Raw genomic sequence first — 17,406 nt, 5'->3', positions numbered from 1 at the left:
TCACTTTTATAACCCAGGTAAGGGACGTTAGACTAGACCAGGGTGAGGACAGTTGTTCAAATAAATGAGAACTGTATCCTTAATGATCCCTCATAAGCATATTGACTGTTTTTAGACTGTACCAAAATTAATATATTTGGAGCTAACCTGTAACTGCCTCAAAGCAGAGGAAAAGTTTATTTTCACCAGGAGTTAAAATATGTATTCCTTCAGAGATTTGTTTTTTTCCCCCAGATGCAGTACACATGCTGTTTAACCACACTAAATTGTGTTTTAAAAACATGCTGTCCGGGGTGTGTGGGTGGCTCAGTCAGTTAAGCATCTGCCTTCCGCTCAGGTCATGATCCCAAGGTTCTGGGATCCAGTCCCGCTTTGGGCTTCCTGCTCACTGGGGAGCCTGCCTCTCCCTCTCCCGCTGCTGCTCCTCCTGTTTGGGCTATCTCTGTCTCAAATAAATAAAATCTTTAAAAGAAGAAAAAGATGCTGTTCTGGGCAGCATGTCTGTATTTACACCTGACTGCCACTTTTGTTGCGTGACCAGGACTGCTAGGAGGTTTGCATCCCTCTTTGTGAATATCAATGTGACCTCTGAGCCCCACGAGGTGTCTGCGCTCTGGTTCCTGTGGTATGTGAAGCAGTGCGGAGGTACCACTCGGATATTCTCGGTGACCAATGGAGGCCAGGTATGGAGTTCGTTTGCACCCTCTAACTTCATTTGTGGTTTTGCCCTCACCCAATGTGGCATCTTAATAACCACTCCCGTGTTTGGAAACGTGAGTGAATTTGAACTGTGAATTTTTGAAATAGTATCAACAGACTTGTCTGAAACCAAAAGTTCTCCTTTCCTTTTTCTCGTTCCTGGAGATGAGTTCACAGCTAAAGAATGTTTCATTTTGAAATAATTAGGTTTCGGGAATTGGGTTCCTTCCTTTTGTGGGGAGGTGGGTAAAATTAGTCTAGCTCTGTGGGAGGAGCTTAGTGACTCCGACCAACTGATTTTCAAAAACTTCCAGAACCAGTAAAATCACTGTACTTAAAGTCGGCTCGGTCCAGACAGGCTCTTGTCCCATAGTGCAAGGTGTAGAGTCTTTCTCCACTAAGTGAATAATTCCTCTCCTCAGGAGGTCTCCAGAACTCCCTAAATTCTTGTGGCCACAAGAGTTATTGGCCATTTAACCCTTAGCTTTAGCCAGTGTGGACCAGTTGCATCTTGGAAGTGTGTTTATACTTAGAAATTCCCCATTGCTTCTTTTGACCTGTGTTTTGCTTTCTGACCTATTGACGACCAATATTTGGTGATTTGGTGTTTCTAGTCCTCATTGCCTCCCTTCTTCTATAGGAACGGAAGTTTGTGGGAGGATCCGGTCAAGTGAGTGAACGGATAATGGAGCGCCTTGGGGACAGAGTCAAGCTGAAGCGCCCTGTCACCTATGTTGACCAGTCAGATGACAACATCATCATAGAGACACTGAATCATGAACTTTATGAGGTAATTCAGCCTAGTCAGAAGGAGCACATACTAGATAGGCCTCGTGTCTTTGGCGGCTTCTAACCAAAATATAATCCAAGCAGTGGTATAATTTGTGCTGGTAGGTTTTCAGCTCCATCTTCCAAATTACCATTTATGATTCGCCTGCCCTGTCTGTGAGTGTGGCCTCAGTTTGTATTGTGGTTACTGCTCAGGGTCATTCTAAATGATCACCATGATGTTTCTCACCATCTGTACAGACTGAGACTCACAGGTCTGAGGGTGGTATTCTATGTCTGTTTTTCAGTGCAAATACGTGATTAGTGCCATCCCTCCAACTTTGACTGCCAAGATCCACTTCAGACCAGAGCTTCCATCAGAGAGAAATCAGTTAATTCAGCGTCTTCCAATGGGAGCTATCATCAAGTGTATGATGTATTACAAGGAGGCCTTTTGGAAGAAGAAGGGTAGGCTGTGCTTCCTCCTGTTTAAATTGCGTTAAGTGAAGGGACCCCACTCTTTTTAGGGACCTTCAATTCTAGTAGACGTTGATAGTAGACATTGAACGGGAAAAAAGACTACAAAGATAAATATTTTTAAATTTGTAGAGAAAGGGCCAGAAATCTCAGTCTGTCCATCTCTTCACAGCCCCAGGCTACGAATGACCTCAAGAGCACTTACTGTCAATGAAAGGGAGGGAAGGAAAAGATCCTACCAAGTGGCGGAGGCACCATTGCCCTGCTTCCTGGCATGTGTCCTGCCACTTACTCTAAGTGAGCAGAGTGACTCAAAGGGGTACTGTGGGAAGAGTACCCACACTCTTGGGCTTCACTTGCTTACTTAGCTGAGTGGCCTTGGGTGTGATACTACCTCTCAGCGTCAGTCTTCTTGTGTAGAATAGTAACAGCAAGACCTGCTGTCAGGAAGTTGCGAGAATTAGCTGAGGCAGGGCCTGGGTGGATATGGTGGCTCTTGTTGGTAAACCTGCTCCTATTCAAAGGATTCTGTCTCCCACCTTCTTCCATGGGTTCCTAAGGGTGATTCCCTCTGATGCAGACCTCTATTAACTGTGTATTCTGGGTCTCCGGGGCCACATTACAACTTGAGCCCTGCATTGGTCATACAATGACTTTTATCTAAAAGTCATTGGGATGGGTCATTTTCTACGTCTCTGAGTCAACAGACATCCTTGTATAGTTAATGTGTGTATTTAGTAAGGAAATATCTTCTAGAGTTGGGGCAAATATTTGAAATTTGCCTTCCTTTTAGCAAAAGAGTTTATGTTTGGGTATGTATATGTGTGTATAGGTATATATACACAATTTTTTCCCTATATTTTTCTTGAGGTCAGTTTTAATCTCCTATGGATTTTCTCCTTATTAAGATTACTGTGGCTGTATGATCATTGAAGACGAGGAAGCTCCAATTTCAATAACCCTGGATGACACCAAGCCAGATGGATCACTGCCCGCTATCATGGGGTAAGTTAGAGCTGGATGCTTTGCGTTTTCTAAATCGTGTTGGTGTCTTGGTGTGGATGCTGGCAGAGCATATGGAATTGAGCTCAAGTGATCATAAATAACACGACAGAAATATATCATTTCCATGTTTTAAAATATTAATGTTTTGTATGTGGCACAAAACACTGGGGAAATTTTACAAAAACACTATTTTGAACTCGTGCTCATTTCTTTCTTTCCCCCATGAAGCTATTGAGGACAGAGCGAAGGAAGCAGCTAGACAGGCGGATGGTAGACAGCCCCGCCCAGAGGTAGAATGTCCACAGTCATCTAGAATGAGAATTGACTATTTTACTGTGTAAAACCTTTCAAAGTTTGGGTTTCTGGGCTGTAGCCTTTTCTGCACTCCAAACATCGTTACACAGCAAACGTTAGTATGTTAATTGTTACCCAGGGATATAATACCGATCAGCAGTGAGGAAATGCAGTTTGAGGAAGAGCCAGGCCTTGAGTGGGTGTCACTCTTTGTGATAGGTCACTTCACAGCTGTCCGTCACTAGGGATCGTCCAGGGTTTGGTTCTGTGTCTGGAAGAGGAGAGCTTTCCTCTTCTCTGCCCAGCACCCCTCCCCCACCTGCTCTGCTCTTGGGGGGCTGGGAGTCCAGAGAATGAAGCAGTGCTTTCACAAAGGAATTGGCTAAGGAGTCCTCCGCCTTCCCCGCTGTCCTGCCTTTGACCCTTCCTCAAAGCTCCACATATAAAAGAGCTGTTTATTCTAGCACATTACAACGGAAGAGCTCGGCTTCTATAACAGCCAAGTGACTTCCAGAGACCAGCGCTTTTCCCCCTCACCCTTGGGAGAGTCGAACTCACGCACATTGCATCACTGCAGGGAAATTACAAAACCAGAAGGCGACCCATGACCCCAGCCAGACTTAGCAGGCTCTGCTCCTGGACTGCCCACAAGACATTTTTTTTCCACAAGACATTTTGTAACCGCTTCTCTGGCTGCAAAATACCAGAACTAGCACCAGCCTCCCTGGGAAGGGCGGGTGCCCACAACCTAATAATCAGAGGAACAGCACATCCTCTTCAACTCTAACCCCACTGGACAAGAAAGGATACAGGCTGTGGGCAGGTTGCCATCACCTTCTGTGTGCCAGAAGAAAACCGAGGGTTGATGTAATAGATTCAGGAGACACTCAGGACCAATCCAACTGTGGATGATGGAAGGACATGGATGTTCTTCTTGCCCTGGGAGTTAGATATTGTGGCATCTGCCTTCCTGGGCTGTCTTCAGCTTTTTTTAGCCAGAACATGTATGGCAGCAGCTTTCCAGATAGGAATGGGGTTATTTAGGCAGTTCCTAAAAAGTGATACTCTAATCTTTTTTTTTTTTTATCTAGACAGTTGCCTACGCCCTGCTCTTGCCTTGACACTGCATTGTCTCCACCCTGCTCTTTGCTCTGGGCAATGAAACCCTTAACGACGGGGTGGTAATTGTCCAATGCTGTGTTTGTGATACTAGTACCTTTTGGCAACTAGAAAGGACCTTGTACTTTTGAGCCATGAAATGTCCCCAGCCCAAAGCCAGTATGTTTAATTTCCTCAATAAAACCTCACTCACCGGAATGGCCAACACTAACTGCCCTTTAGAAAAGGAGTTGTAAGAAGCACCCAGGATCTAAAAAGGTTTTCAGGGAAATCATTTAATGTTTCATCTGATACTGATGGTTTTCACTCAAGTCCTGTGTAATCCTCAAATGACTGATTCTTACATAAACTTAAAATTTAACCAGAATCATTACTAGCAAGCCATAACATAAGTGTTAAATCAAGCAAAGTTATGACTATGTCCCATAAAGTTCATTAGTTCAAATGTCTCAAGTAGTCCACAGATTCCTCTGAAATGCTGTTCTCTAGATTAACGCAAATACATTTTGTAATCTTTGCTTCCTGTAATGATCTCGAATAACAGCTCCGAAGGAATTGCCAATCAAATTTTGGAGCAGTTTAATTTGAGGGTGAGGGAGAAGTCGAAGTATCTGTTTTTGGCTCTTGCATTCTCAGTCCTTATCTACTTGTCTTTTTTGGTCTGGAACAAAAGAAATCAAAGTGTAGTACTTGTTTTTAAATGCAAAAGTAATTTCCTTGTCCTTTAGCTCATTTGGATTTTTGAGCACTTTCTACTAATAGCATATGGAAGGACTTCTGGTCATAATTCAATTCTTTAAAACATACATGTGATTCAGTAATATATCACTATTTGTAGATAAATTATAACTGAGTTTTACTGAGTTACTGAATTTGGGGACTGGGCTAGGTCAGTTTCCCAGAAGCGAACTTGGAGATGGAGATTTGGGTACAAGGGGTTCCTCAGTGTGCGCTGGGGTTGCTCCCTGTGGGGAAAGGGAATGAATCAGGATCGCGCAGAGGGAGAGTTTGGGCTCCAGTGTTGTCCCCAGCGGAAGGTCTCAGAGCTCTAGAACTGTGATGGCCCTTCAGAGATGTCATGCACTGAGTGGACTTTCATACCCACTGCACTCCAGAGCCTGTCACCCTGGGGAGGAGTGGGACCTTGAGCCAGGCAGCCCTCTACTATAGAATGCAGTGGATGGGGGAAGGGTCTAGCCCTGAGCTGAGGGTAATGAGTGTTTAGTCATAAAGAGGGATCTGGGGGGCCCACCATGGCATCTACTACAACTGCTTTTTTAGATTTGGTTTTGCAGCTTTTATCAAGTATTTGGCAGAAGGCAGCAGTCAATTACCAGGATATCATTTAACACAACATTAATTCAACTAACATTTGATTTCCAACTATATACCAAGAACCACGCTGAACTTTGGGGGTAAAACATTGAGTGGGAGGTGACCAGTTACTTAGGAGCCCACAGTTTAGAGGGGTTTTGGAGCAAGGCAGATGGAAGACAGTCTGGCATTTGCTCTAATAGAGGGAAATAATGGGAGTGCGTGGGAGAGTTCATCAATGCTGAGTAGGCGGAGGCAGGAACATTTTAAAAAGAGGAGGCAACTCTCCTGTCACCTAATCGTTCAAATGTACCCTCTCTCTCCAGCTTCATACTTGCCCGAAAAGCTGACCGACTTGCCAAGCTCCATAAAGAAATAAGGTAAGAAGTGACATCTGAAACATACGTAAAAGCTTAGCTTTATATTGGGCTTGTGCACCAACAAGTATGATGGCATCAATGAAAACACCACAATTCACCAATAGGCTTAAAATCCCAAAATATCAACCTTTTGTCACCATAGCAACCTTTTTGTGACAGTCCCCTGGACTCAGCGCTGGCCCATAGGGGTAATTAATTTAGTTTTATATATTTGTGTTTATTTTACAGGGGTTGAGAGGTAGAGTTTCCCTGTAGGGTAGATGGAGAAAAGTTATAGGAAATAGTTGTTCAAAAAGCTTTAGAGGCTGAAACCTGATCACCCTGCAAGACCATTATCCCTTTTCCAAGGTTCTCTGAGTGTACTTTTTCTGAAAAGCAAATCCATGCATGTGGGTCAACTTGTATACATAAAATGATCCCCCTTTGATTATCTAGGATACAGCTCTGATGTTCCCTTCTCCTAGCTTCCTCGTATGAAACCATCATTTTAGAGGACAGTGGCTTTTTTTCTCCTTTCTCCCTTTCTCTTTCTGGCTTGTTGTATTTGTTATGTTTTGCCTTGGAATCCTTTCCTTTGTTCAGATAAAATCTTACTGGGAACTCTTATCTGGAAACAGTCATTTTGCTGTTGGGGGAGTTGGAGGGTTGCCTCTGGAATTTCTGGGCTTCCTTTCTTGAGGGTAGACCTAAATCCTTTGTAGAGGACCAGGACGCGCACACGCCTGCACACACACACACACACACACACACACACACACACACAAAATTAAGCAGGAAATCCCCAAGCAGCCCTTGGTTTGAGAGTTACTCTGATGACTTTGGGATGCAGGCTGCAGAAGTTCTCCCATTTGCACACGAATTTGTTCACTTGAGCTACTGTGAGGTCTGATTTCAGGAAGGGAACCACTAGCTCAAAGAGGAAGAATGGGGCTCCAGCAATAGGGAATGGTTTGTCCAAGTTTCTCAAGCTAGCTTGTGACAAAGACAGGCCTAGGCTCCAATGCATACTTTTTTCCATTATGCCGCCCTAGCTTGACATTTTCTTTTGGATTTCCTGCTTTCCTTCTTTATTAATAGTAAAATAAATAACAGCCTGGATGTAGACGTTTGGTTATGATTCCACATGGTGGCTGAACTTCTCGAAAGTTTTTGTAAGGCAAAAAACACTTAGAACTCTGAATGTGTCTTTGACTGGAGCAAGATTCCCAGAACTGACTGTGTCAAAAATCTGCCAGAGAATGTTTGTAAAATACATTTTTTTCTGAGGCTGATAGATTATTTGGTAGGTTAGGAGTGGGGCCTGAGTATTTTGTATTTTTTAACAAGCTTTTCAAATGATTATGACGAGCAGCCAGGTTTAGAAACCAGTGCGTAAATACAGCTATAAGCAATTTGCACAGTGACATCTTTTGGCCATCATTTAAAATATGTTCTATTATTTTTAGAGCCGAACTAACAGATCAGCAGGCTCTAACATTTTTGACTTCTATTACCTTCCCCAAAATTTTACATTTTAATGGGAAGAAGGGATGGAGAAGATAATTTCCTGATGGATTTGTATGAACTCATCCTTGACTCATCTAATACTGTGAAATACAGTAAATAATGACTTCATTTCTATTATAAGTGATTTACTGTCCATGAGTGAAAAATTAACTGCAAGGTAGGTTATTAGATTTTAGATTTCATTCTGTTTATCTATTTATTTTTTTAAGATTTATTTATTTATTTATTTATTTATTTATTTATTTATTTATGAGACAGAGAATCAGCAGGGAGAGTGACAGAGGGAGAGGGAGAGGCAGACTCCCCACTGAGCAGGGAGCCTGATGTGGGATTCAGTACCAGGACCTCAGGATCACGACCTGAACCGAAGGCAGACCTTCAACTGACTGAGCCACCCAGGCACCCCCTTCTGTTGGGTTTTTTTTTGAAGATTTTATTTATTTGAGAGAGAACAGGCACAAGCAGGGTGGGGAAGGGCAGAAGCGCCACTCAGGCGCCCCCTCATTCAGCGTTTTTTTAAAAAAGATTTTATTTATCTATTCATGAGAGACAGAGAGAGAAAGTGGCAGAGACACAGGCAGAGGGAGAAGCAGGCTCCATGCAGGGAGCCTGACGTGGGACTCGATCCCGGGACTCCAGATCACATCCTGGGCTGAAAGCAGGCACTAAACCGCTAAGCCACCCAGGCGTCCCCTTAAAAATGTTTTCTAATGAAATTGGTGACATAAAATTTTCATTAAAAAAAATTCCTGTTTCTTTTGTTACTAGTAAGCATATAACCTTCTCTCCCATCCTTTTCCCCTCCTCTCATTTTTGGCCATTTTTCTCTTCAGCTTTCAGTACTTGACTTTCAGATTTGAATTAAACTCTTGGCCACATTTTGTAGCAAATTTTTTTCCAGTTGTTTATTAGTGCATAACAAGTATTTTGGAGCAGTTTCAATGTTTAAACTCTATAAAGACTAAAGAAAGTAAATACCAAAGCACATAACTGGTTCAATGTGAACCTGGTCAAACAAATCCTGAAATTGAACCATTCATTTATAAAAGGAGTGATTTTAGTAAATTAGCACTTTTTAATTTCACCAAGAGTGATTGTGACTTTAAAAATACATGTTTCAAGAAGTGCTTAGATCATTTAAGTTACTGATTTTTAAAAATTTTAATTTATTTATTCATGAGAGACACACACACACACAGAGGCAGAGACACAGGCAGAGGGAGAGGCAGGCTCCATGCAAGGAGCCCGACGCAGCCCAGGGCATGAGCCCCAGGATCATGCCCTGGGCCGAAGGCGGCGCCAAACCGCTGAGCCAAGCTACTGATTTTTAAGACCTACCGCATGTCATGTTCTGTGAGAATCATTTATATAATGAATTATGAAGGCAGCCAAAGACTGTCTGAAGTAGCATCATGTAGCACATCATGCCACTCCTGGATACCCCTGTACACAGACCATTATGTCAAGTTACCGACAATGACTACAGTAGAACGATGATAGGCCTCTCATGGTTTAGCATATTTTTATTTTATTTATTATTATTATTTTTTAATTATCTGAGAGAGAGTGTGTGTGCGCAGAAGTGGGAGGAGGGGCAGGGGGAGAGTTCTGAAGAAGCAGGCTCAGCAGGGAGCCTGCAGTCTGACACCGACACACCGACACCGGACTTAATCCCTAGGACCAGAGAGCATGACCTGAGCTGAAATCAGAGAGCATGACCTGAGCTGAAATCAGACACTTAACTGACTGAGCCACCCAGGCTCCCCTATTTTATTTTTAAAGATTTTATTTATTTATTTATGTATTTATTTATTTATTTATTTGAGAGAGATTGCAAGAGGATGCTCATAGATCTTAAAACATAAATAGAGGATAGTTAAAAAACACTGTCCTAAACATTATATGGTCTCATTCATTTGGGGAATATAAAAAATAGTGAAAGGGAATAAAAAAGGGGAAAGGAGAAAAAATGAGTGGGAAATATCAGAAAGGGAGACAACATGAGAAACTCCTAACTCTGGGAAACGAACTAGGGGTGGTAGAAGGGGAGGTGGGCGGGGGGTGGGGGTGGCTGAGTGACGGGCACTGAGGGGGGCACCTGATGGGATGAGCACTGGGTGTTATTCTATATGTTGGTAAATTGAACACCAATAAAAATATAAACTTATAAGAAAACACTGTCCTATGGTCCATAGACATAACAGGGAATATTCTAGAAATCTACATATTCTAGGAAAGTGATTTAACATCATTTCCTGCACTTAATCTAATCTTACTTTCCTCATTTGAATCTTGAACATATATGATATTGGGCAGTAAAAGAGGCAAAAATGTAAAAGGAAAATTCTGATGCATTTTCAAGTCAAATGACTATATTGAGGCATAGAAGGTTAATCTGAGTGCAAAGATTCATGGAACTGTTCGTGTTGTATAGTTACCAGTGATTTTAGTTTCCCCTTAATACATCTGGTTCATTGGTGAAAGCCCTGGAACTCACTGTGTTTATTCTATACTCCTCAGTTATTACTTCCTTAACTTTTTTAAAAATTCTTCTTTATAGGAAGAGGAAAATCTGTGAGCTCTATGCCAAAGTGCTAGGATCCCAAGAAGCTTTACAAGTAAGAAACCCTCAGCTTTAATCCCTAGAAGGTTCTGCTCTGTTTGCTCTAAGTGGTAAAGCAAAGCAGAGTCTGGTTTCCTGACAGTCTTATGAAGAGAGTCTTATGAAGGGATATGCTTACTGGAGGATTAACTTCAGTCACAAAAAGGCCAATGAAGGCTGCCGTCAGGTGCATGCAATTTCTGATGCAGCAGTTCTTGGGCTGTTTCACTATTCCCTGGATAACTGGTAGCCAATTGCAATCAGGGCCTGGAGTCACAGGTATTATCTCTGGAGTGAGTGAGATCAGTTCCCAGAACAGAGTTCCTGCCCTCCTGTCAAAACCAACTGACTGCTTTGAGGTAAAATCCTAAATACATCCTCATTTGTTGGTGAGGGTGCACTAGTGTATACTTGACAGGATGGGTGGAATCTAGACTCTCTCAGGTCAAAGCCACACTAATTGATTTTTCCATCTGTAGACTCAATTCGCAGCTCATGTAGGGATTTCGGTGCTTTCAATCTGCCACTGAAAGTGATGATGGGAATGAAATTCTGTCTGAAGATCCTATTAGCTAGCTGGAGGCTATTTCAGGGGATTATCTCTGAACTGTTCAAATAATAAACTTGCAGACTCTGTTAAGGAAAAACTCAGAGAAAGTTCTCCCATGTCTCTTGGAAACCATTGCTCATCTTTAATTGTCTTCATTTTAGCAGGATTCCCATTATTCACTTTCCTGAACCTGATTGTTTTTTTTGTTTTTATTTTTTTTTCTGAACTTGATTGTTGAGGGGGTTTCCCCAAAGACTTAGTCTAAAGATTTCAGAGTCTGCACGGCAACACCCTGTCTCCCAGATATTGGAATATTCCATGTCTCCCCTCGTCAATAGGTTGAAAAAGTCAAAGTACACATGTTTTGTCACTTGCTATCTTACCACAGGCCATTTACTTGGTCCTGTCAGGTTTCCCCTTAAATGAAACAGAAAGAACCAGGGGCACCTTTTTTTTTTTTTAAACATAAACTTGTTAAGGTAAAATATACGAGAGCCTTCGTGGTTGGCTGGTAGCATTTCAACTTTGTCTTCTCTTTGGAATTCTCTCCCCCACTGAATGCAGCCCGTACACTATGAAGAGAAGAACTGGTGCGAGGAGCAGTACTCCGGGGGCTGCTATACCGCCTACTTCCCCCCTGGGATCATGACTCACTACGGAAGGTACTGGCCAGACACTGTCCCCATTCATCGAAGCCATGCACTGACCTTAAACCCATAAGCGAAATTGGATGGGAATTTTAGAAATAGTAGCATTCTGACTGTGAGTGCCCCGGGTAGTTAGTATGTGTATTTCTGGATATCTGTACATAGAACAATTGCTCTCAGTGCCCAGAACGGTAGCAGAACACCTGTGAGGAATTCAGGTGTCAATGATCTGTGTGAGAACAGCAAGCTGCAGTTGCTTGAGCTCAATTAGACATTCAGTTTCACATGAGTCCCCTGGGCTTCTGGGTAGCAGCTATACCTAAGGACGTTGGGCTAAAGACATCTTGCTGCAGCCACTCCTCTTCGAGGGGGTGGGGGGCATCCCTGGCGTGGACAGCTAAAATGTGAGCAGAAGGTGATCCTGGCATAGATTACAGGAAGCCCACCTTGGCTTCGAAGCCCCCTGCCCCAGAGGAGCCATTGTCTCTTGTAACAGCCTCATCGGCACGGTGTCTGTCCAGGAACATGCCTGGCTGCACAAGGCAGGACACTCAGGGAAGCCCAAAGGGAGAGCCTCCTGCTGGGTATTTGCAATGCAAGACATTCTTCCTGGCCCAGATGCAATTACCAGTGTGGCAGGAGGCATTTTGGCATAACTAGTGTCTCCTGGTACCCTCCCTGGCATGATACCTTCCGTCAGGTTCTCAGGGGAACCGAGCTAGAAAGTTAACTCCAGGTAACACATGTCCACAGAGAAAGAGGGCCTTCTTAACCCTTTCCTTACGTGAGCTTTTTCTTTGTGTTTATTTCATGAAATCAAATAGTCTTTGTCAGTGATAAGAGGGATTGATTAACTGGGGTAGTTCTGAGGGCAAAGTAGAAGCCTAGAAGTAGAAACCAGGGTCAGGAACAGATGAAACCAAAGATGTCTGAGTTGGAAAAAGGTGTGGAGGCCTTTGAGGGTGGAAGGTGTGCCACTCAGGAGACTGTATGAAAGTGGCTGCAGATATGGTAGGGGTCAAAGCCGACAAGCTGGGAGGGGACACTTGCCCATTCAGCTCAGCCCTTCCATGGCTTTCTTTGCTGAGACCCCTTTGTAAGAGAAGGCCCATTTCCCTGTCCTCAGATAAATCCACAGAAGCTAACTGTGTCCAGAGGTGGTTATTTTGAGACAGATGTATAATCCCTTGGCTCCATCCTTTGCTAGAAAGCAGTTCATCTCTGTCTTCCCACTTGCCACTGTGGTTCCTCCTGATACCCTGGGAGTGCCCGCATGGCTGGTGTCTGCTGCCAGATACCCTCTTGTGAAGAATGCACCCCTTTGAAAAGATGGTGTAGGGAGCAGGATCGACCACAGATAGGAAACCTAGTACAGAGAAATCCGATTGTGGGTTTCATGCGTGTGCTTGTATTCTAATCCTGGCTGGCTCGGAAAAGGCCAGCATCACCTTTAGTGATTGATGATCTGACAGCCTGATTCTCTCTGGCTTGAAAGTTCAGATCCTTGGGCACAGGCCCAGGGAACAGGGAAGAGCCTTTCTCCTTTGGCAGAGCCAAATGGGAGTTTTGGGAATGATTGGGGCTGGGCTCTGTTCTCTGGGATTAATGAGGGCAGCAGCGATGGGCTCATTTACCCTCGCTGCCTTCCCAGGTAACTCATGACCTCTCTGTTCTCTCAAAGGGTGATCCGCCAGCCATTTGGCAGGATTTACTTTGCTGGCACTGAGACGGCAACACACTGGAGCGGTTATATGGAAGGAGCTGTAGAGGCTGGGGAACGGACAGCTAGAGAGGTAAGGGAGGGAGCCACGTCACCCTCCAGTGGTGTTTTTGGCATCTGGATCTTTCTGCATCTTGACACTGATCAATTTGTACATCCACTTCGCAGCTCACTACACTTCTGGGTGTGGGGGCTCCTCTATGGCTAGCAGGGGCCTTGGCATCCCTCGGAACTATAGAAGCTCACTTCATAATCATACCATGGCCACTTTCTTGCAGGTCTTAAATGCTCTCGGGAGGGTGGCAGAGAAAGACCTGAAGACCCAGGAACCTGAATCAAAGGTGAGTTTAGTGGCTTCTTCTCCATGGATTGGTAACTGAATGTAAAAGTCTTGCCTCTCACCTTCTCGCCTATGAGGTCATTGTCGATGCCACCCTAGGGCAGGCGCGTGCACTGACATGGCAGACGTGTTCTCCCCACCTTTGTCAGTACGAGTAAGAATGCTAACGATCTCTGCTCATCCATCCAGGATGTTCCAGCTATGGAAATCACCCACACCTTCTGGGAGAGGAACCTGCCATCGGTGACAGGCCTGCTGAAGCTCATTGGATTTACCACATCAGTAACTGCCCTGTGGATTGTGGCGTACAAATTCAGGCTGCTGAGACGATCCTGAGTCTTCAGCCCCACACTCTCTGCTTACTCTTCCCCAGCACCATCAAAAGCAAAATGTCGACAAAGGCTGTGTCATTGGACCATCTTTAAATGCACTGATTTAAGTTTAGTCTCAGTCAGTGTCATAAGTAAAATCAACCCAAAGAATCACCTCATTAATTTCAATAAGATCAAGCTCCATCATGTTATTTGCCTGGGTAGACTAACTTGTATTGGTTGGTAGAATAAAACCTGTGATTAAGTCCTTGATTTCAAGATGTCTAATTGAAGTGCTGATCAGAAACCATTTCTGTGTCCTGTTTGTCTCCTCTAACACAAAATGCCTGGTTGATAGCAGAAATGAAGCATTTCGCTTTCTGTGTGTAGTGGTTGAGTAGGTGAAGGCCCAGACTGTGGCTGTCCTTTCCAGTCCTTAGGAAATAGAGAAGTGTAGGTCCAGGGCCCAGGGGCTCGCAGCTTCCTGGGGGTGAGCAGCTCCCCCTTTGGATGAGGAGTAGTACTTTAAAGCAGTGGAGGTGTAGACCATTGAGGGATGTCTTCCGGACTGCGCCTCAGAGGTCTCTTGGCCACTTCTAAGTCCTGTGAAGTTTCTAGACAGCTAATCCAATGTTTCGTTTGACTTGCTGTGATTTGTGTGTAGCTCTCCAGGGGAGCAGAGTAAATTAGTGGCAGGACTATTTGCGAGGAGGCCTCCTGATGAGCTCCACATGACACCAACTGCAAGAGGCATCTTCTCCTCCTCCTGGAGGATGGCTAGACATGCCTTCTCTCGCTATGGTCGATAACCTTCTCTGCCAATTTCAAGAAAGCACTTTCCTCCTTTCAGGTAGACCTTGTCTGTCTGAAGGCCCCTAGTGGCATATTTTTTTTTCTTTTTCCTTAGGACCAGAGTAGAATTAGGCAGATCTGTTAACTAAAATGACAGGGTTACCTTTGAGTAAATATTAGCATGCTGATCTCTCTCAAATAGGAACTGAAATACACATGATGAATTTCTGATTGCTATTTGTTGAGACTATCAAATAGAGAAAGGAAAGCGGGGCTTTATATTATAACCTCACTGGCTTCAATTAAGTTTATAACAGACATGAAATTGAGTGATTTTAATATGAAGACTGAGTTCTCTATTTGAGGAATAAAGCAGGCCCAGAACAGTGCCCGCATCTTTCTGGCCTTTCCCATTTTAAAAACTCAGATTTTTTAAAGCTCCTTTCAGAGGTTTCAGCCATAAAAGACTACTTTTTTTTCATATAAGCGTCTGGGGGAAAAAACACCAATGTGATCAAATAAAGCAGTTGATAAGATTCAGTGGATCTGGGTACACAGGTGGATAGTAGTAACACCCTATCCCACATCATGGATGAATGAGGCATTTCATTTTAGATAGCTATACTAAAAATTGTAAATAAAAATTTTGATGGGCATACATCCACACATTCAACAAGCTACATTCAGATTCACCTTTTTAAAATCATCAGGTCAATCCTTATGTGTCTTGATTATTTTATGTTTTATAAGAAAGTGATACCATTGTGTTTGCCTCTCTGCTGAATGTCATATGATTGTTTTATAGCTGATGAATTTCTCTTATACTGCTCCCATATTAAAATTTTTGTTTCATACCCTTATTATCTCCTAATGCCTCTTAACCTAATCTGTCTTCTGTTGAATGGGAATGATAGATTGCCAGAGAAGATCAACCCAAGTTTATTACATAATTAACCTTACAAATTCACAAGTCACTGGATCCTGATAATGAGGGCTTAGTATGATTTTTCTGCCAGTGTTTACTTTTTAATTGAAAAGTGTTTTAGCTAACGTAGGAGTTTGGGCAATGTCTTGGATATGCTCCAGTCCATAAGGAGTTGCCACATATTATATCAAACTGCTCGGAGAAATCACATCCCTGATCTATGTCAGTTGTTTCTGTTCACTTACTGATTAACTTGTTTCTGACACACCTTTTGGGAAATGCTGATTTAAACTTTTTAACTGGCAACAGTTTTAACAGTAAGGAGGTTGTTAACAGATCTAAGTCTCTAATGTTGAAGGACTCTTGATTTACCCTCTTCTCAAACTTTTTTGGAAAACCAATTAATTTACCCTAATGAGATCAGCCCTGTTAAACTATAGATTAAGCTTAAAAATGGATGTTAGTTTGGGTGTGCCTAGATAGGAAATCAGAACTGAGAACTCCCACCATTTTATTTGTCCAGCACCAAGATAATCCCATAGGTCTTTTCTTCCCACCCTAAGAAACTAAAGGCAGTTGAAGCAGTTGAGAGAACCTGGCACCTCCTTCACAGTCCTGAAAGCAGCATTGGCCTCACTCCACGGGAAGGTCAAGAATTAGACTTAAAAAGGTAATCTTTTTGTCACAACTGTTCGATGAGGACCTGAACCACCCTGAAGAGAAAATACCGAAGGATTGATTGTAAACTGTGTTTAGTTTGATTGTGAACTTGGTGCTGGATGTTCTGTCTGAAATGTGCCCAAATGCTACATGTGGGAGTACACATCTGTGCGTGTGTTGCCATTGAAGTGATGATTTTTCTGTATGGTACTGTTTTATTTGTTAATAAAGTGCACTACCATCCCTGATTCAGACCTGGCTCCTCTTTTGAGTTAATGGGGGGTAGGCTTAAAAGGCTGCTTTGTACTGACTCCCCAAGTTCCCCCGGTTCCCTTGGACTCATGTTCCATCACGGTTTCCTGGGAGCTGATTAACTGCTAGTGTATTGTGTTCCTGACTGGGTCACAATCAGTGTGGAGTCCAATGGAAGCTTTCTCTAATAAGCTTATGATACCTTGAGCATATCCCTGTGGTTCTCTGCTTCAGTCTCACCATTTGGAAGAGAGTGGGTTGCACTTGAAGGCTTCTAAGAATTCTTTTCATCGCTGCACAACGGAATTTATACATTTGCCGCCAGCACTCCTGTCTATTTTGGCCTCTATTGGTATGGCGGGGGCAAGTCACTCAGCCTTCCTGTATCTTGCTTCATTCCTTGTCTTAGGTTGGATTCCCTGGAAACAAATAGATGTAGAATCGGGGCAGAAATTTTTCTGGGGACGGCTCTCAAGAAGCAAGCAAGGCAGGAGTGGGCAGGAGTTGACCTACAAAGGAACTGCAGCTGAGGCCTCAGCAGATCCTAAAGGGGAGCTGGGAAGGCCCTTCAGAATTGATTCCCATTAAAATAGGGGATCTGGTTTCTCTGCCTTCATTAGCTGCCTTCTTGGGTTGGGTGAGGCAGGTCCAAGAACCATTCCTAGTGAGGAACTGTAGTGAACTGAGCTAGCCTGCATTCCCAGTAGCTGGTGGATCCAGAGAGAGGCACCCAGAGTATCCACTTTACACCCCACGAGAATACAGTTGCCCTTTGTCTTGTAGAAGATGTTGTGAACTTGAGCTTTGGTTTTACAGATAGAATGGTGCTATCTCTGTGAGCCTATCCCTGTTAGATAAAGAAATTGCTTTTAGAAGGTTGTACCTCTGTACTAGTTATGTAGAAGAAAAAACTCGTAAGTGGAAGAAACTCTGGAAGTGAGTCAACCTCTATCTCATTGAAGAAACCCCTTCAGCAGGTTACTAACAACACATCAAATGCAGGGGTGAGAGAGGGATGTGCATTTATAAGCAGGGGCCCAAAATC

General features: G+C 43.4%; 1 protein-coding gene across 1 annotated transcript in view; it reads left to right on the top strand.

Moving 5' to 3' along the window:
* The window catches only part of LOC140628098 (amine oxidase [flavin-containing] A), a 70,089-nt gene extending 53,728 nt beyond the window's left edge, over positions 1-16,361 (top strand). Inside the window, exons 6-15 of the mRNA XM_072816958.1 lie at positions 542-683; positions 1,340-1,489; positions 1,776-1,935; positions 2,853-2,949; positions 6,003-6,056; positions 10,123-10,180; positions 11,279-11,376; positions 13,043-13,154; positions 13,360-13,422; positions 13,611-16,361. Coding sequence (XP_072673059.1) covers positions 542-683; positions 1,340-1,489; positions 1,776-1,935; positions 2,853-2,949; positions 6,003-6,056; positions 10,123-10,180; positions 11,279-11,376; positions 13,043-13,154; positions 13,360-13,422; positions 13,611-13,757 — 1,081 coding nt within the window. The 3' untranslated portion in view covers positions 13,758-16,361. The remainder of the gene's footprint in view (positions 1-541; positions 684-1,339; positions 1,490-1,775; positions 1,936-2,852; positions 2,950-6,002; positions 6,057-10,122; positions 10,181-11,278; positions 11,377-13,042; positions 13,155-13,359; positions 13,423-13,610) is intronic.
* Positions 16,362-17,406: the final 1,045 nt, after the last annotated feature.

Source organism: Canis lupus, chromosome X (genome assembly GCF_048164855.1).
Source record: "Canis lupus baileyi chromosome X, mCanLup2.hap1, whole genome shotgun sequence".
NCBI classification, from domain to species: domain Eukaryota; kingdom Metazoa; phylum Chordata; class Mammalia; order Carnivora; family Canidae; genus Canis; species Canis lupus.
The sequence above is the reverse complement of the archived record's forward strand: the minus strand, read 5'-3'. Positions and strand labels throughout refer to the sequence as shown.